Genomic DNA, 24,960 nt, shown 5'->3' on the forward strand with positions numbered 1-24,960 from the left:
TGCAGCTCAACAACTCCACATCATGATGCTGCCACCCCTGTGCTTCAGAGTTTGGATGGTGTTGTTCAGCTTGCAAGTCTCCCCCCTTTTCTTCCAAATATAATTATGGTAATCATGGCCAAAAAGTTTAGGTGGTGTTTCATCAGACCAGAGGACATTCCTAAAAAAGTAAGATCTTTGTTCCCATGTGCAATTGCAAACTGTGGTCTGTTGTATTTATGGCAGTTTTAGAGCAGTGGCTTCTTCCTTGCTTAGCATGCATGACTTGCATATCACTACTACTTCTTGTAGTTGAAGCACACTGCCGGACAAACTACGTGATGACAATATTAGGGTTTTCATATTGGTGATACTGGATAATATATGCCAATACTGATATAGCTGTGATAGGACAGATAAATTGGTTGGGCACAACTGCAGTACAACATAGCTTCCACTGGACATAAACAGTTAATGTTCCCCAGAGTAAGAAACCAAGACTTTTAGGCATCTGCTTATGATCTGTTAGAACTGCAGGTGAAGCATGCATGGTCAATTGGGCTATTTGATTTTTATGGTCAAACCAATTGCTACAGGTATGAGGAATAAATTCTCTCTGCAGCAAACCCTATGTATGTCCTGAGGTTTATATTTTTTCACAGGAAACAGCACTGTCAGTTAGGACGTTGGATATATTGGCTTGTCAAAACAAACACTGACTGCCAGGGCAGCCCCAAAACTGGAACAGCTTCAAGTAGAAAAGTCCCTTGTTAAGGTTGTTTTTCCATTCAAATTTTCAGTGTGTGAAGGTATAGTGCACTGCAGTTACTGTATAATACTGTTAAGGTGATTCTCAGACACAGAAGTTCAAATTTTACAATAATGTAAGAGTCAGTGTTAATGTTAGTGGAATTAGGTAAATGCCAAAAATACGTTCCACATGTGCACACAGCATGTAAAACAGAATTCTTATGACCACAAGCAGAATGGAAGAAAAATCAGAATTAAATTTACATCCAGTGCTGCCTCTACTTCTGTAGCCCTCTCCTTCTTTGAGGGAAAAATAAAGGGGGTGAAAGAAAAGTAAAAGTGGGCCCTTGGGTTTTCATGTCTGTGCCTGAGGCTCTTAGACTAAAAAGTCAACAAGTAGGAAGTGTGCTGCTCTAGGCACAGGGATCAAGTTCAGCAGAGCAGGAAAAGAATCATTATGCTCTCTGGACCAGCCAAGTGGTGTTAGAAAAACCCTATAGTCTCTTATCCCAATCTTTTCACAAATAAATATTTCCACACTACAGCCATTCAACAATATATATACTACTATATACATATTCGCACACACCCGTCATACAGTAAAAGTGGATAAATTCTAAGGAAAATAACATGTTAATTGAGAGTTTTGAGGAAATATGAGAGAATTCAACTTTATAGAACTTGTATAATGTTGCTATATGGTCCTCCACACACAAATCTACACAACAAGTTTCTTTGCTTATTAGTATATTTGCAAGGTAGAAATCTGGGTGTAAATAGGTATAAACAGGACTGAAACTATTAGCTGATAAATCAATTGTTGATTGGTAGAAAATTAATCATTAGCCATTCTGATACTTGATAAATCCTATTGTGTGGAAAGCAAAAAAAAAAAAGCCAAACATTCTCTAGTTACAGCTTTTCCAATGTGAGGCTTTTCAATGTTTTATATAATTACAAACTGAATATATTTCAGTTTCGGTGGTTAGGAAAATAAGTTATTTTAAAAACATGTGTTTAAGATACACTAGAAACAGTGATTGCATTTTTCACAATGTGTCTGTGAAAATTCTCATTCATCTCAGTCATGGTACTTCGAAGTCATTCCAAAGGCAACTCAATTTGCTTGTGGTTCTAGAAGATGTTTCACCTACCCCTGCAGTCTACATGTCCAAGTATCCTTGGGCAACATACTCAGCCCCTATGATAAAGTAACCACAATGTATGTATTATTTGTGTGTATTGTATATTATTATATTTATATTGTGTATTTTGGTCATGTTCAATATTGTTTATACAGACATGAAGACAAATTCGGTGTTTTCTTCTCCCTGATGCTTTGCCCATGTCCTGTTATCGCTTTGGTTATTTAAACTGTGTACTAGTTTTCTTTACAGAGGTGAATATAATTCTTAGACATAGGCCTACTGTATATTTAAAACACCCCTTAAAATCAAGAAGGCCTTGTGATCCTGCATGAACCTTTGGCGACCTGTAGTGGTGGTTGGGACCCTCAGGTTGGGAACCAGTGATCTAGGGCTGGACTTGGTTGTAGGACTTGAAAATATCTCGACTTTCATCAAAGGGGCTTCTTCAGGTCTGACAGACTGGTGGGGAGTCCCAGGTATTTAACCTCTTTGGGGTTGTTATCAACGTCATTGAGATCACCTGGTTCATTAATGCTCCTGGCTGTTGTAACATCGACGTTAGTGTCGTTAGTGTCACCTGAGGCCAAGTGTAAATGACAGGTGTTGGAGTTGTCAAAAGGCCAAATGTGAACGTTTGTTAAATCTTCTGGGAAGGGATGACAGGGTAGCATTACAGGTGGTGTCTAAGACCTCCTACTCTGTTGAGGGATGATTTCTCTACTTGGTTTATTTGATGAAATAAGTTATATAAAAGAAGTGATAAAAGAAGTCTAGGTTGTCAATTATTGCACGCTGCTTAAATACAAGAAGCCATACAAGCACTTTACCTAAATACTGTTAAATGTTTATTCAAGTTAGAAATCAAAGAGTAAGTAAATACAAAGCTGAGTGTGTAGAGTAATAAGGTTTGAAACCCAGCCTGGGTCGAAAAATAAAGGAGAAATAAGATTTTCTCAGATGTGTAATGCTTGGCTTTTTACAAACCCTTTTATAAAACTGCTTCACATATTTTGCCTCACTCAATATCAGCAAAGTGTGTCCATGATCCTGGTTTAACACTGAGATCATGAATGTAAACAGTTGCCAGGCAACAACAGACACCTCGAGAATTTACTGCTTAGAGCCAAAAAATGAGTCTGGAGAATAACCCCCTGTCCCCCCCATCCAACTTCAATGCAAGGTTCTTTTGATCACTTATGTAGCTCTACACACTCTAAAGTAGACAGTGTACTATGTACTGAAAATCTGTAGACACAGTTGAAAAACCAGCTCAGATCTATTGAAATTTTTTACTACTTTCTTGGTTAGTTTAAAATCTAACATTACATCATATTTTATTTTTCCAATACTTTAACCTTTTTCACTATGTAACCTCAGAGAGAAAACATTGCTGTGGACTAAAACTAGACTAAAACCAATAATCTAATTCCAAAATGTGACTATAACTATGACACATTTTAGATTATGACTAAAATGAAATCAGGTGGCAAAATTTACACTGGCTTTAAGTGGTACTCCACTGTACTTAGGCAATTTGTGTGAGCCCAAGCTTAAACTGACTAAAGTGGCTCCTCCAAAACCAAAGATGTTATTATTAGTGCTGTCAAAAATATCTTGTCAACAAGTTAATGCAAATAGATTTAACGGCGTCATTTTTTTTATTGTGCGATTCTTTGTGACCTAGTGAACTTGTAGTTTTTTAGAAGCTGTGGCCACTGCTAGTAATGTTACAAAAAATACATGATCCGATTGTAAACCAGAAACAAAACAATAGGCAAGCTCCACGCATGTGTTTGGTCTTGCCTGCTCACTAGCTGTAAAAAAAAAAAAAAGCGACCGGTTTGTGTGGATGTCAAGCGTGAAACGCTGAATTGGGTGTGAACAAGATTCTGAATGGAAGGTTTAGTTTCAAAAAGTTGCCAGATGGGTCGACTGACAAGACCAAAGTTTCGACAGAGGCATATGGATACCGCGACTAAGAACAAACTTACTGCAGCCGTAGCCAAGTGATGTTCATTCTTTCTGGAAAGAAATAAGAGGCTGGGTTGATAAGCCTCTGGTAAATAAATAGAAGAGCAGTATAGTCTGACTGCTTGTATGTTCAAAGGAAACTTAAGAAAGGAAAGTTTAAGCCATGGTTTAACTGCACTATAGCCTGAGTCCTAGTTTAAAATGATGTGCACTTTGTAACTTTATTCTGGATCACCCTGTTTTGATCCCTTAGAAAGGGTTCTTGAAGGGCTTTTTTGTAACCAAGTATTTATTTTTTTCTCATCTGTTTATTGACAGTGTTAAATTGTGAGATTTTTCTTCAAATGTGAGTGACTGCTCAAAATGAGAATGTTAGTGTGAAATATAACACTACACGTTGTTGTTTTCAATAAAAAACATTTGCACAAAGCAAACCCATCCACTTTTCCATGTTGATAAGAGTATTAAAATGATAATTAATGGGACATTTAGAATAGATAAAAATGTAGATTAATTTGCAATTAATCATGAGTTAACTATGACATTCATGCGATTAATCATGATTAAATATTTTAATCGATTGACAGCACTAGTTATTATACAACTAATTTCACAGGCTGACTGGCACTAATCATGACTGGACAACTGATTTTCATGTGTAAAATCAGTGTGCCCATTAAATCCAGTTCACTAAATGAGGTTTGTCTTACAAAAACATTTGTTTGATGGTATGTGGCCACACTGAAATATACACTAAAAGACAAAGAATACAAAATATTCTATGCGCAATAGCAAAGCATTAGTGGGTACCATGCAAAAACCCAATGCTATTCGCTCTCTGTTACCTCCCACAAGCTAATGCTGTTGAAAACTGTCAGTTCTACCAAAACAGTACATTTTCTCTGTAAATACTCAGGATCATACTGAATACTAACTCAAATGCTTGAAGAAATAAAACAAGCATTCCTTAATAATAACATTAATCAGGGGTACTCCAGAGGGACATCTGGAAACTCAAACATTAGCAGAGAAATCAATCTGCAGCTACAGGTTTTGGGTTATATGGCCTACTCATTCACCCTGCTTTAATTTTGTATAACCTTAATGACAACACTGTCTGTTCCAATCAGCTCAGTGCTGCTCCACAATCCATTTTTCAAGCTTTATGACAGTTTTAATTGCTCCCACCTGCTGCCTGATCGACCTGCTCAACAGCCACTTTTACTCCAGTGGATACAGACAAAGAAGTCTATTAGGTGCAACTTGCCTTTGCTGCAGTGAGGTCACTTAGGCATTAAATTAGTTCCAGCCTGTCTACCTTTCCACCAAGCATGTGTGGGCGTACATGCACACACACATACTGGATTCATTTTAGGATTTTTATGCTGTTTCGCTATCTTTTGTTTCATTCACTTGGCTGGTGTCAGCTGCATTGGTAAAGATGCACTTTATTCTCAATAATGGGGTAATGGGGGAGCATCTCAAAATGCTTCCTATCTTTTTTTGTGGTTGTGGTGGTGAGGGTGTCTGTGTATGTCCTTGTATGTACTTTGAGAACATGTGCTTGCGCACATGCATGTGGTGGTGAAGTGCCATGCTGCATGCATGTACAAACATCTGCCTCTTTTCATCAATACCTGTATGTGCACATGCTCATAACAACCATAATGTGCATGTACACATGCAAGTGTGACTGAATATTTCAGATCAGGAGGTTCATGGTCTGTTTCCTGCAAGTGGTGTTTACTAATTTATTCAACAGCTGTCTGATTCCAGCTCAACTGTTTTTCACTAAGACTGTTTTTTCACTGTTTTTACAGCAGGGAAAATAAGTATTGAACGCGCCGACATTTTTGTCACTAAACATATTTCTAATAGGGCTATTGAAATGAATTGTTCACCAGATGTCAGTAACAACTCAAGTAATCCACAAATACAAAGAAATCAAAACGAATGACTCCATAAATTAAGCTATGTGAAATAAAGTGGAATAACACTTAAGTACTGAACACGCCAACTGAAAATAAATGATTTCGCGAGATTAACGTTCTTCGTGACCTAGTGAACTTGTTGTTTTTTAGAAGCTGTGGCCACTGCTAGTAACGTTAGAAAAACTACAGGATCCGATTGTAAACCAGAAACAAAACAATAGGCATGCCCCACGCATGTGTTTGGTCTTGCCTGCTCACTAGCTGTAAAGGAGTAGGCTACAGGTTAGTGTGGATGTCAAGCGCGAAACGCAAAATGGATGCGAACAAGATTCTGAATGGAAAGTTTAGTTTCAAAAAGTTGCCAGATGGGTCGACTGACAAATCAAAAGTTATCTGTGTGTATTGTCGGTGTGAACTGAATTATCACCGTAGCACATCCAGTCTGAAATACCACTTGATGGCCAAACTCACAGCTAATGCAAATTCTCCGCGGCCTCCTTGTCAAAACCAGGCCACAATGGATGGCTTTCAACAGAGGCGTATGGATACCGCAACTAACAACAAACTTACTGCAGCCATAAGCAAGTAATGTTCATTCTTTCAGGAGAGAAATAAGAAGCTGGGTTGATAAGTCTCTGGTGAATAAATAGAAAAGCATTATAGTCTGACTGCTTGTATGTTCAAAGGAAACTTAAGAAACGAAAGTTTAAGCCATGGTTTAACTGCCCTATAGGCTGAGTCCTAGTTTACAATGAAGTGCACTTTGTAACTGGAATTTCCCCTCGCGGGACAAATAAAGGCATATTGAACAGTATTTTGTATCACACTGTTTTGATCACTTAGAAAGGGTTGTTGAAGGGGCTTTTTTGTAACCAAGAATTTATTTTTTTGTCATCTGTTTATTGACAGTGTTAAATTGTGTGAGATTTTGCTTCAAATGTGAATGACTGCTCAAAGTGAGAATGTTAGTGTGAAATATAACAATACACGTTGTTGTTTTCAATAAAAAAACATTTGCACAAAGCAAACCTATCCACTTATCCATGATGATAAGAGTATTAAAATGATAATTAATGGGACATTTAGAATAGATAAAAATGTGCGATTAATCGCAAGTTAACTATGACATTCATGAGATTAATCGCGATTAAATACTTTCATCGATTGACAGCACTAGATTTAATACTTGGTAGAAAAGCCTTTGTTGATAATGACAACTTCAAGATGCCCCCTCTATGAAGAAACTATCTTCTGAAACGATCTTCAGTTCTTTGCATAGATTTTATATCGGATTTAAGTTGGATGACTGACTCTGCCCCTCTAGCAGCTTTATTTTCTTTCTCTGAAACCAATTGAGAGTTTCCTTGGCTGTGTGTTTAGGATCATTGTCTCGCTGAAATATCCACCCTCTCTTCAGCTTCAGCTTGGTGGATGGCAGCAGATTATTATCAAGAATGTCTCTACATTTCTCCATTCATTCTTCCTTCAATTATATGAAGTCTGCCAATACTATATGATGGAAACAACCCCACACCATGATGTTCCTACCTCCAAACTTCATTGTTGGTACAGTGTTTCTGGGGTGATGTGCAGTGCCATGTCTCCTTCGAACATGGTGTGTGCTGTAACAAAGTTCAATTTTGGTCTCATCTGAGCAGACTATACTCTCCCAGTATTTCACTGGCTTGTCCAAATGTTGTGCAGCAAACTTCACATGAGCTTCAACATGTTTTTTCTTCAGTAGTGGAGTCTTCAGGAATTTGTCTGTCACTAATGCCATTACAATGTTTTGCAACAGTGAGGTTGCAAAAGTCTTGCGAGAGCGCTTTGCTTTAACCCATCATGACATGTTTCTCGTGTGACACTTTGGTCATGAGACACCTTTTTATAGGCCATGAATGAGCACAAAAGCACCCGATATTAATTTGCACTCAGAGGGGGCAGGGTTGCATTCTAAATACTGACAGATTTCAGTTGCACCTCCTCTTCTTCATGTGTTCAATACTTCATGCCTGTGTCATTATTTCACATTACTTAATTTATGGACTTATTTATTTTGATTTCTTTGTATTTGTTTATTATATTGGTTGTTACTGACATCTGGTGAATAATTTATTTCAATAGCCCCATTAGAAATATATTTACTGACAAAAAAATAACAATATTACTACTGTAACAATTGTAATAAGTTCAATACTTATAGTCCCCGCTGTATATGATCATGTGCAGGAGGAAGGACTGTTATTGGCTTTTCCCTGCAAAGAATAAGGCTGGTCAAATTCCTGTATGGAATCAATTCAGAGTTCACAAATACTCAGTTCTATGAACACCTCTGCACAAATTTGAAGAGGTCTTGACCATATCATTTTTTTCTGTCTGAAGAGCCATACTGTATCTTGTGAACAAATGATAAAAAATATAAACTGGACCTTGCATGCTCTGACCTACCAAGTAAACTGTAACAATTGTAAGCAACTAATTTATTTGACAAGCTTCAGGTAACTGTGTTTTAGGGTGTTAAAAGGTGTTGTGTAAGGTTACAGCTGGTTAGCCATTGCTCACTGCAGCAATCAAAACCAAGTGTTGCATGTCTTTTTGGTCACAAAGCCACCATTTCTCCTTTGTGAATATGTTACTAGCAGCCTCAGTGTTCAACCTCAGTATATTTCATACATTAAACAGGCGCAGAGGGATATGTGTTACCCTTCTAACAGGTCCATGGTAGACGTGGTGACCTCAGCGTACAGCAAGGTTCGCCCCAGTATGCTGGTCTTCAGATTCTTGCTGTAGGTCTCCATACTGAACTGTGGCCAGTGCTGGGATTCTGAAGAGTCAATGACCAGTGCCAGCGAGCCCTCGGGCAAAAATGAACCATCCTTGAGCTCAGAACTGGGCATCATCTTGAGGGAGGCCTTGGACAATGTGAGGAGGCCATTTTGATCAGCATGAGTCTGCAGCCACTTCAGGAAGCTGGTCTTGGCCTCCTGGGTAGAAGACAGAGAACCGCAGAAAGACAATATTACTATTAGTTGTTTCTTTTATATGAAATATTGTAGGCATTTCTCTACAGACACACTGTGTACAGTCAAATCCACACTTGACATTTTCTGCCTTAATGTGTTATTGGACATACCACTTGGCAGCCTCTTTGAAAAGTTTTCAATAGCTTTTGCATTCCAATATACATAGGCCTTGGTGCTTACTATTAAAGAAGCAAAACGTTTAACTTTAAGGATAAGTCTAGTGTTATTCTATGCTTCAGGGCATTCAATCGTTCACAACAGGACTTTGTCAGTTTGTCTTGGAAGACGTTTCGCCTCTCATCCGAGCAGGCTTCATCAGTTCATGCACACCAGACTAGATAGGACAGCTCTAGTCTAATGAAATGGTGTTAGGTTCAGGTATTTATCCTCTGAGTGAGGCCAACCCCCAAAACCAAGGATGGTATCACTCAATTGTGAGGCAAACGATCCCTCATTAAGGCGGGGTAGGGTGCAACCCTTGGGTGTCAACGACAGTCGTCTGCCTCGTTAGTGTCCCATTCTTGTCATTCTTGTCAACAACTCAAGGAGCCTCCCAATGACAAGAATGGGACACTAACGAGGCAGACGACTGTCGTTGACAGCTGTAGTTCTTCTATGCTACACAAAAACAACAACAACAACAACAACAACAACAAAAAACAGCCCAAGACACTATTATTCTGGTGGGGTGCTGAGGATAAATTGAGGAGTCTCACAGGCTGAGGAAAGAAGGTGTCCTCTGGATTGGAAGAAAGAAGAAATACAAGTATAAATGACCTTCTTGAGATCAGACCAAGAGAGAAAAGAGTTGTTTTTTGAAAAGCTCCTTAACTGCTAACAAGACTGAACAACTTTTGTAATTTGTTTTTCAAATGAAAGATCATTGTCAAATATTGCATCCAGGTTTCTGGCTGCAGGTTTGACATTTGTAGACAGGCAGCCAAGAGTTTTTTGTGAAAAAGCAGATTTGGTTTCTTTTCATTTACCAGGAGAGTTCTGAGACCTTGAGATCTGGCACTTTAGTTCTGACAGATAAGATAATAATTGATGAAAATTGCCTTCTTCACTGGTTATTAATGGGACATGAATTTACATGTCATCTGCATAACAATGGTACTGAATTTTGTATTTATGCATGATATGTCCCAATGGCAGCATGTATTCACAGAGGGTCAAGGAGGGAGCATGGAGCTTTGATGACCCTGCAGACTTGCCTACATTATTACACACTGACACTCGTTACTTTATGATTGAATAAAAGCTATATGAAGCAATCCAAGGTAGTTTACTCAAGGCAGAGAGGCCATTCTACAGACATGCTGAGGTATAAACCTCAGTATAAACCTTAACTGACCCAGCAATCTGGAAACAATTCTGTAGCCTTCATTTTCATCAGTCTGATGCATGTTGGGACAAAGTTGATGGGGCAGCACGGTCACAGGTCACATAGTAATTCAAACATACTACAATGAAGACAAAAGCAACTATAATACTACTGCTACTTCAACTAATATTATGTTAATACTATCTTTTGCACGGACTCAGGCTCCGTGCCCAGAAAGGACAACTCACTTCATTGATACCAGCCAGTGGAGGGGTCAAATTCCTGAATGGGACCAGAGTTGCTTTGAAGAGAGACTCAGATTGTTGCTTCCTGTTTCTCAACCTGGAGCTCCAACTCCCCCTAGTGGCTGTTCATGACCAAACCATTGATACAACGCAAATGTAAGGCTGCGATTGTTGTCATGTTCTTACACACCCAGATTGATATACAGGAGAAATGTCAGTAAAATAACACTTATGTTAGAATCAACAAGGAATTGTTGATTCTAACAAAAGTGATTTTTTAAATTTAAATTATGACAATTTCAAAAAATCAGTGCTGTTTATGGTGTGTACCTGAACACACCAGTAATCCTCCTGATTGAACTGTGTTATATTTACTAGTCAAGCTGAATGTGATGGTGGATCTTGTTCTCACGTGGACATCACATTATAAAGATGGCAGTAATTCAGAACCTGCTATCCAGTGACAAATACACAAATTATAACAGCAGGTGGGCCACCTTGGCTAATAATTCAGGCTGGAAGCTAATTTCAGCCCAGGACAATCTCTGTACAATCAATCACCACAGATATTATTTAGTATAGCCACTTTGTTGAAGTATTTTTTCTGTTTATTGTTTATGCCAGTAGCATATCTTTTTCATTTTATTAGTAATTGTATTGTACTTCACTAATTCGGTTACAGAATTAAATATTCATATATCTCATCTTGGTGTACTTCTGGAGTGTTTGTTTTGCACCTGGTATTTCCTGAGCTCTGACTGGACTTGAACTGGGTGTTCTTCCACCTAATGGAAAAGAGCATACTGGCTTTATTTTCAATATTATCCCCATGCGTGCACATCTCCTGCTACGGCTATATGACTATAAATGACAAAATAATTCAGATCAATTTCCTAATTCAATCATCCCAAAAATTTTCTTTGATTTTTTATACTGCCTTCAATAACGGTATCCTCAAGATAAAATGAACTTCGATGTTACTTCTGGCGCTGTACGAGCAGCAGCCTTTTACAGCAGCTCTCTCAACTCTTAGGAGTTTTTCTTATCTTTTTCTGTTTTCTGTTAACTTGCATGCACTTGTTGTCATTCTATTTACTTTATTGATGTTGCTGTGAAATTGGAATTTCCCCTCGCCGGACAAATAAAGGCATATTGAATTGAATTTTTTCTAAAAATCAAATCCCATGATAATCAAACTGAGTAACAGTAGCTATGGTCAGTCATTGATCAAAGACTGATTAACCACCCACACATTAGTATAGGCCCCCAATACAAAGACCTGCTATAAGACTGGTCCATATAAGCTCATATATTTGCATATGTTTAGGAAGCGTAACTGTTTCCACGTGTTGTATAAGAATGTTTAGATGATACTGGTATTTGTCCTCAGGTGGCAGAGAGCCAGCAAAACATAAAATATATGGCTTTGATTCTCATTCTCTGACTTTAACGCACTGTGTATACTATTTTCTACCACTATGGGTCCCTCAATCAAAACAACATAAACAAAAGATGTAGCGTAGTTTGATGAGTTGGGGGTTGTTGACTTCATTGTTAAACAACCAACACTGCCTATGAAAATCTATCTGACGAGACTCAAGCAGAAATGTTCATGGACAAGGTAATATATTAGCAATTTATTCACATTACATGTAGTCACTTTTACCAATCTCCTTCCTTGCTCTTTGAAGTAACATATGGTGTTTCCCATGTCACCATTGGAGGCAATTAAACGAAACACAATTTCTCTGGCTTTGAACATTGTTGGGAACTTTTGGGACATTTTAAAGTAGAAATGTTATATATTGTGCATTTAACTATATTGCTATATTCTTCCATTCTTTTATTCTTTTATGACAGATGTATTGTCTCCAGAATGTTGTAGCAGAACCGGCCTTTAACTGACCCCTTCTTTCCCTCCTTTTCTGGTGACACTCAAGGGAAATGGAGGTGTAAACCCGCCAACTGATTGAATTATAAACCATCTGGTTTACCTATAATGCAATCTGATTTCGAAGAGAGACAAGATGTCTGGACAAGAGACATCTCCTCCATGTTTTCTTTTCAGGGAAGCCAGAGACACAGACACCTCAACATCAAAGGTGGCCTTCTCCTCACTATGTTTCTCATGGCAATGCTAATTCTCTCCTGATAGCCCCAAGAGAGATCAAGACAATAAAACCGTCTGGAGAGACAAACGCCAGGCTCCAGAGGAACATCCACAAACATCAGCAAATGCTGATGGGTCGTAAACCGGACATCCATTGAAGCAACTTGTGTATGCTTGTGTGATTTTCCTCAACACTCCAAGATAACCAGACTTTTATGTTAAACTTAACTTTTCATGTTTTCAACTTGCAGGACTCGGGGTACGCATAATATTGATGTTTTTCCCGTATCTCTGACCTGAAGTATGACCAAGTTTTTATTTTAACGGTTTTATAAAAGTTTGTATGAATTGTCACCACAAAACCATACTGCCATCCAGAGTTTCCTAACCGTCAGATTGAATATGCTTGACTTGGCACATTTATCGATAAGTAACCATAATCGTGATAATCATTTTGACAAATATAATCTGCCTCTCTTTATTCCTACCTTTATTTTTGTATTAGTTATTCATTGAGTTATTATACCTGTTGGGATAAAACTGTACCATGATTATCATTTAATGTTTTCACCCAACCATAGAAAGTGTCTAATGCATGCTGTGAACAATGTTGAAATGCCATTGAAAATTGGTCATTGAAATTATATGTGATTGACCATAGTGAGAAGCAGATGAGTCCCTCGTATGATTCTTTGATTAGTTCAGCTCCATGAGGCGAGATTACACCGCGCGTCACAAAGAGTCTCACGTGATTCGATGGCCTGCCTTTCGACACGCCCCGGAGCGACCTTTAAAAACTGCGTGTAGTGCGCGTTTCAGTAGTAGATTAGTAGCCTTTTAGTAGATTAGTAGATTTTCAGTAGATTTTTGTTTCTGTTAGTTGGTTTTAGTCCTGTTCTTTTGTTTTCTTTTCACGTCTAGTTACTCTCAGCTGAGTTATTTTCTTTGCTTTTGTCTTAAATTTTGCACAGCCATTTTGCTCCTTAAGTTTTCGTCTTCGAGCTACTCCAAGCATTCCGGGTAGCGTAAATTATCTTCAGAAGACGTATTCTTATAATTTGCCGTAAGCTTCAAAGTTAACTTTCTCTTTAGCCAAACGTTTTGTTTTTAACATCAGTAAATTTAGGCAAGTAATACTAATTTTGTAGCCTTCTTCGACCGGCCATCGAAGAGACTCTTAATTTGTACTACCAGTCTAAAATAGTCCGTCACGGACTCAACCGAACCAAACCCTGCGGCCAGCTGTTGATCCTTGGTCCGGTTCACAACCATCCGGAGCAGTCCATCATCTGTAACCGACACCGCCAAATCAGTTCCAGAGACGCCCCGTTCAGAACCAGCTCGTCATCTTGGGGGCCTGGGCCTTCCACCAGAACGCCAAGCAGATCGAGCCACGGACGAACATCTGGAACGTCTTCGAGCCAGTTCGGAGCAGAGCACAACGGGATGCCAGCAACCAAGTAGGCACGCTAAGCGGGTTTGAATAAGAGTTGGTCCGTGAGGTTAAGAGTAGGTCAATTCGTCCAAATTCTCTCCATTAATCGTTCTTTCCCTTAACTCTGCGTTCGCATCCCCATTATTCCCTTTCGACTGCCTCTCACTATCGCCAATTTATTTACCATTGTGTTGCCATAAGTTTCTTGTGTGTTCTGTCATATCACCTCCCATCTTCTGTGTTATTATTCATGGTACATTACCCATTATCCACAACTCTGCTTAATAAATGATATTTTGGATTAAGTCCTGGTTAGACGGTGTCCTTTTGAACTGAATATCTACGATCCCTGTATCCAGAATTTACACTTCAGGTTATCAGACTGGTTTACTGTTAGTCCATTCGTTAGTATTTATCAGCGTTATAGCAGTTAATTTCTGCAGTCCTTCTTAGCTGAGGAAGGTGGTGCCCCGACATTTTATCAACGAATGCAACATCAAATTAAGGTAGTACACACTACAATGTTAATCTGACATGGAATAGGTGTACATTTACATGACTTTTCACTCATACTGATACATATTTGACCAATTCAACTTTGCACATCCTTCTGTATATACTGTTTATTTTTTCTCAGTATATATATTTTGTTTTATATTTTGTTTTATATATATATTCTCAATATAAATATTTTGTTTTTTATATATATATGCGTGTATGTGTGTGTGCGTGTGTGTGTGTACACATATATATATATATATATATATATATTTTTTTTTTTTTTTTTTTTCTTTCTTTCTTTCTCTTTTCTTTATAAGGAACACTGCAACAAAAACAATTTCCACTCAGGGATCAATAAAGGAATTCGGATTCTGATTCTGATTTACTAATATATAGGCCTATTAGCTATATACTGTATACAGGAAATAATGGGTCATGTTATGTGGACAAACTGTTTGGACATGGTGTTGATGGAGAGGTGTTGTTTGTTCCAGCGTGACCTGTGACCTTATCTTAATCCTACCTGACAAAGTACTGAGAAATGACCACTTACTTTGGAGGTAGCCAGCAGGTGGACTGGGCTCACAGCTGGAGTCTGGTTTAGCTCACAATTGAGGCCCAGAGAGGTGAGGATCTCCGTCAAGACTTCGTAACGCAGTGCATTGCTGACCTTCAGTTCATCAAAACCTTCTGATGTCAAGTTCTGAGAGTCAGGAGCAATCTCCAGGTGGACCTGAAGATGGGCAAACATAGAGCATGTCTATCCAGCTTTGAAACATTTCCTTATTTTAGGGACAGTATCAGCAGGAATTATATTTTTTTTCTATTGCAAATATTAACATACATTTTATAAATCTGCACTGCACAGTACAGACATATCCTCACAATATATTCAAAAGCACTCACAACACTCAGTCCCACCCTGTGTATGCTCTTCAACAAATTCCACTTATCAAAATCTGTCCATTGCAACTTAAATAAAAACATTTTCTAAATTTCCAGTTATGGGACTGAGCACCTTCTCAGTCAGTCAGAGTCTCCTTCTCCAAGTAGCTTTGAGCAGCAACAAAACTCAAAGAATTTCAAATTCCACACCCGCCAGACTTCACAATAATCCTCACCAACCACTCCAATTCATCCATCAAAATAAGACTTTGCGGTCAAAGTGCATACACACATTCTGCTCCAAACATGTACTGTATTTATCAAACAGAGGCCTGTCTGGAGTTTCGTTTTGCATGTCATTTGTGTGTTTTCAGGGTACAGTTCTCCTCATTTAATGTGTATTTAAAGGCGGATCGGGCAAATAATTGGAAGAGAAATGTTAACAGAGTTTGATTATGTATTCTGACTAGTGTCATGCAGTTTGTGTCAGTTTTGCAGGAAAAATTTCCCATCTCTGAGGACCAGATATAACCATAGTGCAAATGAAGCAACAAAGAAGGTGGTTTTTGTTGGGAAAAGAAGCAAGTGCTCAATTGAGGCTTGTTCTGTATAGAACTACAACATACAGCATACACACACACACACACACACACACACACACACACACACACACACACACACACACACACACATACATATATACACATATATATGTATACATACATACGTGTATATATATCCAAAATCCCTCCTCCCTTACATGGGGGTACACACACATGCTTATAATTTCAGCTCACATCTTTCTCTGTGTCTTAATAGTATTTTAGTCAACATGCACTTTTGAAAACACTTGAATTAAAACAGAACCTGGAATACTAATAAATATTTCCACCATTTGTTTTCTCTTTAAATATGATTAAAATAAATTGAGAAATAACAGACAGATGTTCAAAAACCTAAGAGTAATTTTTTGTCATATTTGCTAAAACTGCCCAGACAGCCCAGTACATGAAACATGTAATCTGTGAAAAAAAAAAAAAAAAACTCATGCTGCCGGCTGCTGCTCAGTCAAACAGCTCTGTGCACAGTGTCAGAAAGCTAGTGAAAGCTATGGTGGAGCAACAGACACCCGCAAAGGAGAAACTGCCTATAATGCCGCTGGCAACTACAGCATATACAGCTGAGACAACAAATAACCATAAAGCTAATATGGTGATTGTTACAGTAACACTCCGCAGCGCGTACACTAAGATAGCAACTGTGATGTAGCGGCTGGCCAGAGTTAGTTTGTTTCCGATGCTAAGGCTAACGTTACTGGTTGTCACAGCAGTGGCGCAGACGCGCAGGGAGGAGGGGCTTGGAGGCAGGGCATGAGTGCAGTAGAGAGGGAGGGGAAGTGATGTGGAACTTGTGTTGGTTCAAATTTTTAGGCAAATCTGTTCTCTTCTCAATCTTACCTACTGCAGCTTAAATTGCTGTGGTTTGGAGTAGCAGTAATATTTCATTCTTCATATTCCATGTTTAATATTTCCTGCTGTGCCTTCAGTTTTCTCTTTATATGTTTTTTATATATGTTTTCTTTGTGGATGGATGTGATCTGTACTTAATGTATTAGGTCTGTATTTTAAAGCCAAGCCAGACTTGACCTAATCTGATGACATTATCTCTAAATTGGCTTTATGATACAGTTTAGTCCTCGTTCAGTTTGTTAGGTGCAGTCAAGCACTTTCACTTTTGGCCATTACATCCAATGTGTGTATACCACCGCAGGCAGATGACAATACAGGATTGACAGAGCTCAGTGATGTCTATGCAGGCACCACACCAAGTAATTGGATGCTGTCCCCATTGGAACTGGGAATTTAGGTGAGGCGAACCTTAAAAAGTTAAGCCAACCTTGTATCAACACATTACATGTACTGTACGACCACAGGGGTAGGATTATGGACAATTGTTATTCTCCATGCATGGAGGGTTACAAGGCTAAATAATTTGCCACCATTCTGTAACTCAGATCACGATTCCCTCTTCCGCATACCTGAATAAAGTCAAAGGACAGTACAGTATGGGAAGCTGCGGTGAAGAGACAGGTCAGATTTTGTGACTGCCCAATCAGAAGCTAGGCTTCAGAACGCACTGAATGACTCTGATTGGGATATGATGATCCAGATCCAACAACAACAGAGATGGATTGGAGGAAGTGGTGACAAGATTCATAGCAGCGCTCAGCAATGGTATCATTCCTGTGGTGACTGTTGTATCTAACCCAGTAACCAATGGTTGATGCAGGTAGCTGCTTGTGGCTCAGGACTCGCTGTAAAATATGTAAAGAAATACAAACCCCCTAAGCATACTACTTTAATGATGATGATCGTCATTGCACACTTACCTTTTAGCAAATCCTCTAGACTATGCTACCCTGGCCCTACTGCACATATTGAAAAATACTATCCTTGTTCTCTTAATTAGGTAAACTTAAACAATCTAACGCAATCCAGTGCAACTGCACTGCCACACGCTCTACATTTAAGAAGCTTATAATGATTGGTTTTTATTCAAACTTTCAGAGGTGTTAATTCAACTAGATGCTTATTACTGCAGTCCGTATATAGTGGTGGAGTAGAACTGGTTCACATTGTACTGAAAAGTGTCTCTAATATTCTTCGCCCTTCATATTTATAAATGTGGTCATCATCATCAGAAACAACTCTCAATATAATTCAAACTAGGTCAACACCACTGCAAACTACGACCTCAATAACAAGCATACAATTCAATTAATACCTCCCTGACAGTGTCAATCCAAACGTTATCATAGGGGAGAATTTTTGGCTGAACTGTAAGAGATAAAACTTTGAGCCTTGAAATATTTCAAACAATATTCAGCCCTGTAAACTACAATCATCATTTTCAATGCCATGTGTCTTTACCTGACAGAGCACAGCTTCCCCGCCATCCCCTCCGTGGGTAACTCTGACAATCACCATATCCCTCTGGTGAGGGACATCGCCTTTCAGCTCCCCCCAGAGCTCCACTTCCCCTCCTCCCTGAGTATTCCTGATGTAGACCTTCCCACTTGCCAACAAGCTCAGTTCCAGCTCTGTGCAGTCCTCCCTGGTGAAGCTGAGTCTGCTGACCTGCCTGCTTCGCCTCTCCCTGACTTCCAGACAGAGGCCTGCAGGGCAGAGGGTGGAGGCTAAGCCCAATACCCTACCCCCCTGGCTCAGGTAGGTGAGAAAGCGTGTCTGGAGCTGGGGGGTCATAGTTTCCTCCTCTGCCAGTACCAGAAGCCTGGTGTTGTCCAGCCAAGGATCACTCAAAACCTGCTGTGGCAGGAGGGGATATATTATGTTGTTTTCCATATTTATACACTCTGATAAAAGCTGGCTAACTGCTTGAAAACGCTCCTGGGAACCACCCGTGTACACCAAAACATTTGGTGGTTTGTCATGACGTTCAAATCTGCCACTTTGACCAAAAAACCCTTTGGCATCATGGTCAACTTCATCCAGAGTCTCATCCCCACTATCAAACCCTGCTGAGTTATCATCAGGAAGATCTGGAATGTTCTCAGCCGAGGCATATTTGACAGAGAGGATAGTGCTGTTTTCGAGCTCTAAACATTCATGACAGCTGGACAGATGGAGATGGTGTCCATGGCCCTCCATGTGGTGATGATTCCCCAAAGAATGGTCCTCCAAGTCACAAATAGGTCCCAGATCCTGGGTGCTGCAGAGTGGCTCGGACCCTCGTCGCTCCTCTAATCTCCTGTTTACCTCAGGGGTGAGGAGAAGGCTGCCTTTACGGCAGTGTAAGTGCTGACGGTCAGCTGACAGGTGACAAGGCATAGACTCAGCAACACCCTTTTCAGTCTGTGTGCCACAAAGCCAGTGTGACGTCTCAGTCTTTGGGGTCTGTGGACACTGCTTCTCCAACAGTGCACTAAGAGTGGATTCTTGAAGGAGGATAGCTATAGGAATGTCACAGAAATAAAATGTACAAAAATGTCAGTGCAATCTGGTGACTTAGATTTTGTAAATACAAAAAAGTACTTATGTTAAATTCTTAAACTATTGATAATAGTAAATTAGGTATGAAAACATATGCAAGTTGATATGCAAATGTGTTTGCAAAGACTTGTATATTCACACATCCAGCAGATAGCATTAGCACTAATTTGGAGTCACGATGAATATAAGTCCAATACTCACAATCCTTTTATCTCTGGTTTGGTTTCCACCAACTCCTGAGAAAAAATTCTGGCTCTTTAGGTGCTAAAAGCTTCACTATGTTCACCACATATTCGCTACCTTTATCTGTCCACTCTTAATGCTGACAACAGCTGCTTACCGCTGCTGCAAAGAAGGTTGATGAGAGCAGAGCTTGTGAGCCGTAAAACCGAAAAAAAAAATCACTAGAGGCAAAAACCCTCTGTTTGCCTGAAGGGAACTACAGAGTTGGTGATGATTTTGTGTGTTTGTAAATACAAATTACCTCTTATAAATGTAAGATTAAGATTGAAAAATTCAAATAAGACATTTACAGACAACCTAGTCTTGCTGGTGAACTTATTATTTTCCTTAATTAACTTACCAAAATAGAACATGATGCTACAAGATTAGCATTTAAGTAAAGTGACAAGAGATGGGGATGTGAAAATACGATTAAATATACTGCTACTGAGGGCAACATACGGACTATCTTTGAAGGCATAAGTCCATTGTCCAGATGAAGCCGATCTTCGATAAAAGCCACCCCCAGCCGGCTGAAATTATCTACACTGGCCTGAGCCACTGCCCGGAATGGCTGGCCAGGGCTACAGGCCAGAGGAAGACAGTAGTCAGACCACTTCAGCACCTGCAGACAACACACACGACAAGCTAACTAAAACTCTGTACTGATCCACAGCACAGGGAAAATATAGAGTTCATTTTGTCCTGTCTGTTCAATCAGTCATCATCAGTATAATTCTTTGTCTTTTTCTTAACTTGACCACAAGATTAAATCCCTGCTGCGTACACTGATGCTGAATTACCCTTATCCGCTGTATTACGTTATATAGAATGCAATACATTTTTCTGGTTGTGGGTAGCTCTTTCTGGTCCTGTGCCTAAGAATTTGTCATGGGAACAATGACAACATTGGGACTAAAACCATTCCTACCTAGCAGGACGGATGATTAACGATGAAGGTTCCAACACTAACTTTCAAAGTTCCAAAAACACTTTCAACTGTAGTAGAAGTAGAAAGTTTGAATAATTTGAAAATAGTACAATTCTAAATGGAGAAAATAGTAAAAAAAAATGTGTGCAGGTTTTATAGTTTTTATTTAAGCAAACAAAATAGCTCACAAAGTTATATGTAAACATAAGATGGGCAACCTACTGCACAGCCTCAATCTCCTGATACTTATTTAGCCATATTTATCGATACATCTAAATGATACATTGAGAAGTGACTAGCAGGGCCACCCTCAGCACACCATAACATTAAACTTTTGTTCCTGAGTTGATTCTCTGTTTAAAGACGACACTAACAAATGGCATCAAACTTAAACGTGCTGTGCAGGAAAGCGGGAGATGCGCGTGCATGGAGATAATATTGAAAATAAAGCCCAGTATGCTCTTTTCCATTAGGTGGAAGAACACCCAGTTCAAGTCCAGTCAGAGCTCAGGAAATACCAGGTGCAAAACAAACACTCCAGAAGTGCACCAAGATGAGATATATGAATATTTAATTCTGTAACTGAATTAGTGAAGTACAATACAATTACTAATACAATGAAAAAGATATGTTACTGGCATAAACAGTAAACAGAAAAAATACTTCAACAAAGTGGCTATACTAAATAATATCTGTGGTGATTGTACAGCGATTGTCCTGGGCTGAAATTAGCTTCCAGCCTGAATTATTAGCCAAAGTGGCCCACCTGCTATTTTAATTTGTTTATTTGTCGCTGGAAAGCAGGTTCTGAGTTATTGTCATCTTTAGTATGAAGATATTATGTCATGGTACTAATATACATGCCTTCTTCATCAAACTTTTTTTTTAAACAAACTCATTTTCATCTAAACTATTGTTCTAACATGAAAAGTGAAGTGAATTAAAATGGAAAATGTATTTTTTATACAGTTAATAATTGAATTTTTAAATACATGGATGTATTTTTTTTTAGATTTGGGAAGTTCAGTGTTGGGGAAAGCAGGCCAAAATATGCCTGCTAAAAGCCAGTTAAATATAAGTTTGAATGACTGTTCTGAGAATATTACTCATCAAGCAATGTGTGGTGCCTACTTTCTTATTCGATGTGTGAGGAAAATGGCAGCCCACTCTGTGTCCTGTAGCTTCAATGATGAATGAAATATTCTCTAGTCGTGGACCACAAACCAGTGAAGACCCCAAGAGCAGAGTCCATTGGCTGAGGTCATCACATGCCTGGGGACAGTACAGACAGAACTGAAAATAACTCCAAACACTGCAAGGCAGTCATTCCAAGTCAGGCACAGAATGGCATCTAATCATGCAACACTGTGCAGAAGCAGAGTTACAGTAGACAGTGACATAATGACATCCTGGCTGCAGGCATTTTATTATAACAAGATCTTGATGATCTATGGTGCTCACTGCACTTAAAAGAATTTATTTTTCAGTTACAGAAACACTGTCCATGGAAGCCCAGAGGGAAGTATATTAAAATGATAATGGAAAATTGAATTCCACAATAACTTTATAATTTGCCATTTATGGCCAAATGGCATTTCACATTTCATTTTCAAAGAATTAACCTGCACCAAAGTGGATAATATACAAATTCAATAAAGGAAACACTGCCTCCATTCTATTGTATGTTCACGTACATGTTGTCATTCTCTTAAGTGGACTAAATTAAAATGAAAAAGTAATCTGTCAGCCCTCTCATCAAGGCAGGTCTTCAGTTAGATCATCATTCCTTTGTGGTGTGTTCCTCTCAGTAATGTCTGCTCACGTAGTTTCGACCAGTTTGATGCCATAGCATGTGCTTTCGACAATGGCATACTTTTCATGATACCTACAAGATTTACCATGAAAAATTTCAACAACCACAATTCAGATGTAATTCAAATGCAACAACTACACACACATCATGTTACATACACTCTTCATTTCATCATATTCTATTTGAAGAAAGTTCATAGAATCTGCTTTTACACCCTGTGGAATTAAGCAAGATAGAGACATGATAAGAGTGTACGTAACATGCTGTGTGTACAGAATTAAATTACAATTATGTTATACTCTGACTTTTTGAATACTTGAATATTTTTTCATTTGGATTTTTCAATTGACTCAATAGACTGGGGGCACTTTTTCGCTTATTGCATTTGAATATTGTCCACTTTAGAGTAGGTTAAGTCTTTTAAAATGAAAAGTCACATGCTGCTTTCCTTTTCGAGTAATTAGATTTTTTTTTTTTTCATTTTCAAATTGTTCTTTAGAGTATCATGACATAAGAATGTAAATGCAATAGACTGAATGCACTTTTTACATAAGTTGGAAAAAGCAATGCTAAATGAGCAAGTACCTCATTTCCCTTATTGCATTTGAATATCTCCCACTTCAGAGCATGGTAAGTCATTTCATTTCAATTGTGACTTAAATAATGCTTGCACAATGAGAGCTTTTCTGCTTTCATTTTAATATGGTCATTGAACAGTATGTGAAAAAAAAAATTGGATTATTGCAATAACACACTTGGATTATTGCATAACTTAAAAGGAAAATTGGAATGCTATTGTGGAATTACATTTTCATTTTCAAGTTTGCATTATAATTTTTATATAGTTTCCTATGAACTTCCATAATCAACAACGACAATATCTGTATTATGATAAATTAGTATCACCAGAATGGCAGTGCTCAATATTGCGTAAAGCCACACATTTTTACGTATTTGTGGCTCTGGGTCACTGACTCAACTAATCAACTTTTTGCCATCCAACACAAGGACTCCTGATTAATGAAATATGTTTCAAGTTCTTCATATTTTGTTACATCTCCATCAGTGAGCTTGTTCAAAAAATGAACTTCGGGAATTAAACTTAAAACAGCAGCTACTTCCTACAGAGGTTATGTAATAGCTTCATCCGGAACAGTGTCACCCACTGCGTGGGAGTTTATGTCAGACTGTTCCCATTGAAAAGCTGAGGAAGCGGCTGTGCCTTGCTGTTTAGCGGAGGTGGGGAAGTTTACCAGTTACTTACCAACAAAGCAGTTAAGTCCTCAACCTCGAAGTTTTTCTCTTGTAAAACCTAAAAATACTGTTTGAAAGTACTTCTGATAAAGTATAAATCTCAACTTTGTGATGCTTGTCGAAAGAGGCAAAGAAGACGCACGATAACTAACTCGGACAAGCCTTTGAGATTCCTGCTATTTATGTTATGTAACTGTAAGCATTTAAAATCTTTCAACATCGCTGCTATCCCAACAAAGCTGCGACAGTGACCGGCAGCGGCAACTCACCATAGACCGCATCAATGTGATACTATTAGGTTAACCATAAATGATAAGTTAGCTCCAATATCCAACCTGAGGTTCTGTGACATAGACGGCCTTGTCTCCCAGCTGGAGGAAGACGATGTCCTCAGGTAGAGGAAGGCTGGGCTGCCGGCGTGCGGCTGTGTGGCGTCTAGTCGGCGGTGTTGTGGCCACTGCTGAGGTCGAGCTAGAACAGACGCTGAAACTGAAGCTGCTGCTGCTGCTGCTGCTGTTGAGTCGGGACAGACTGTTGCGGATCAGCACAGAGTAGCACTTATGAAAGCGCACCCACAGGTAGACGTAGCACAACGTTATTAACATCTTAAGCAGCATACGCGTAGGAGGCCATGGTGGCTGTTCTTCTTGTCATGTCAATTGACGTTCTCAGCGGAAACTGCACTACTGTCGGTTAGCTGTAAAGCTAATTGCTACGGCTGCTCGACTTTCGATTTAATGCAGGGGAGTAACAAACATTACTGAAGCCTGTGCTGCGGAGAGACGAACAAGACACTTTCGATACATGCGCTTACCTAACGCGCGCGCACGCTTTGTAATATCAGAAAACCAAAGCGTCCAGGTCACCTCCTGTGCTACGTCGTTTCTAGGCGGGCCTATTTCAGAGAAACACTACTCGGTCATGTGGGGTAGTGGCGGAAGTGGATGCCATAGACATATATACGTAGACGCTTCCATATGGACGCTTCATTGACTGACGCTTCCTATTGGAGCTGACGATCAGCGCGGCCGCCATCTTGGATGGGTCTCCCATGCGTCCCCAGTGCACTTAATTCTATGGAGGAAGGTGTATGTCCAGCTACTGTAATCATCATAACTCCTCTCATTTTTACCCGATTTTCACACGGTTTGGTTTGTTACAAACGTCAGAGATGTAGTTATGATACAGGAGTCACATTAAAAACAAATGCTTTCATGCTGAAATACTTTGTCTTTGTTAAAGAGCATAATACAGACATATGGTACGGCATATTAATAAATGTATAAATGAATTAATTTTAGATTTTAATAAAGAAACAGTTTGATTGTTCATTTGATTCTCTCTCTCTCTCTCTCTCTCTCTCTCTCTCTCTCTCTCTCTCTCTCTCTCTCTCTCACACACACACACACACACACAAAATCATGACCC

At 39.1% G+C, this 24,960-nt stretch overlaps 2 protein-coding genes across 3 annotated transcripts in view; one reads left to right on the forward strand and one right to left on the reverse strand.

Annotated features, from left to right (window-relative positions):
• The window catches only part of hlcs (holocarboxylase synthetase (biotin-(proprionyl-CoA-carboxylase (ATP-hydrolysing)) ligase)), a 42,351-nt gene extending 17,917 nt beyond the window's left edge, over window positions 1-24,434 (reverse strand). The window contains exons 1-6 of the mRNA XM_070983497.1: window positions 23,868-24,434; window positions 21,597-21,737; window positions 19,997-20,159; window positions 18,233-19,272; window positions 14,971-15,150; window positions 8,483-8,763 (exon numbers count right to left, since the gene is read on the reverse strand). Of these exons, the coding sequence (XP_070839598.1) occupies window positions 8,483-8,763; window positions 14,971-15,150; window positions 18,233-19,272; window positions 19,997-20,159; window positions 21,597-21,737; window positions 23,868-24,149 (2,087 nt within the window). The 5' untranslated portion in view covers window positions 24,150-24,434. The remainder of the gene's footprint in view (window positions 1-8,482; window positions 8,764-14,970; window positions 15,151-18,232; window positions 19,273-19,996; window positions 20,160-21,596; window positions 21,738-23,867) is intronic.
• The window catches only part of riox2 (ribosomal oxygenase 2), a 96,324-nt gene continuing 94,822 nt past the window's right edge, over window positions 23,459-24,960 (forward strand). The window contains exon 1 of one of the 2 annotated variants that reach the window (XM_070983501.1): window positions 23,459-23,517. Coding sequence is in view for 1 of the 2 variants with exons in the window: in XM_070983500.1 (XP_070839601.1) it covers window positions 24,093-24,110 (18 nt within the window). In the remaining variant the exon portion in view is untranslated. Of the gene's footprint in view, window positions 23,518-24,035; window positions 24,111-24,960 lie in introns of those variants that run through there. The other variant, XM_070983500.1, reaches the window with a different exon arrangement.

The sequence above is a fragment of the Chaetodon trifascialis genome, chromosome 16, assembly GCF_039877785.1.
Source record: "Chaetodon trifascialis isolate fChaTrf1 chromosome 16, fChaTrf1.hap1, whole genome shotgun sequence".
In the NCBI taxonomy this organism is placed as follows: domain Eukaryota; kingdom Metazoa; phylum Chordata; class Actinopteri; order Chaetodontiformes; family Chaetodontidae; genus Chaetodon; species Chaetodon trifascialis.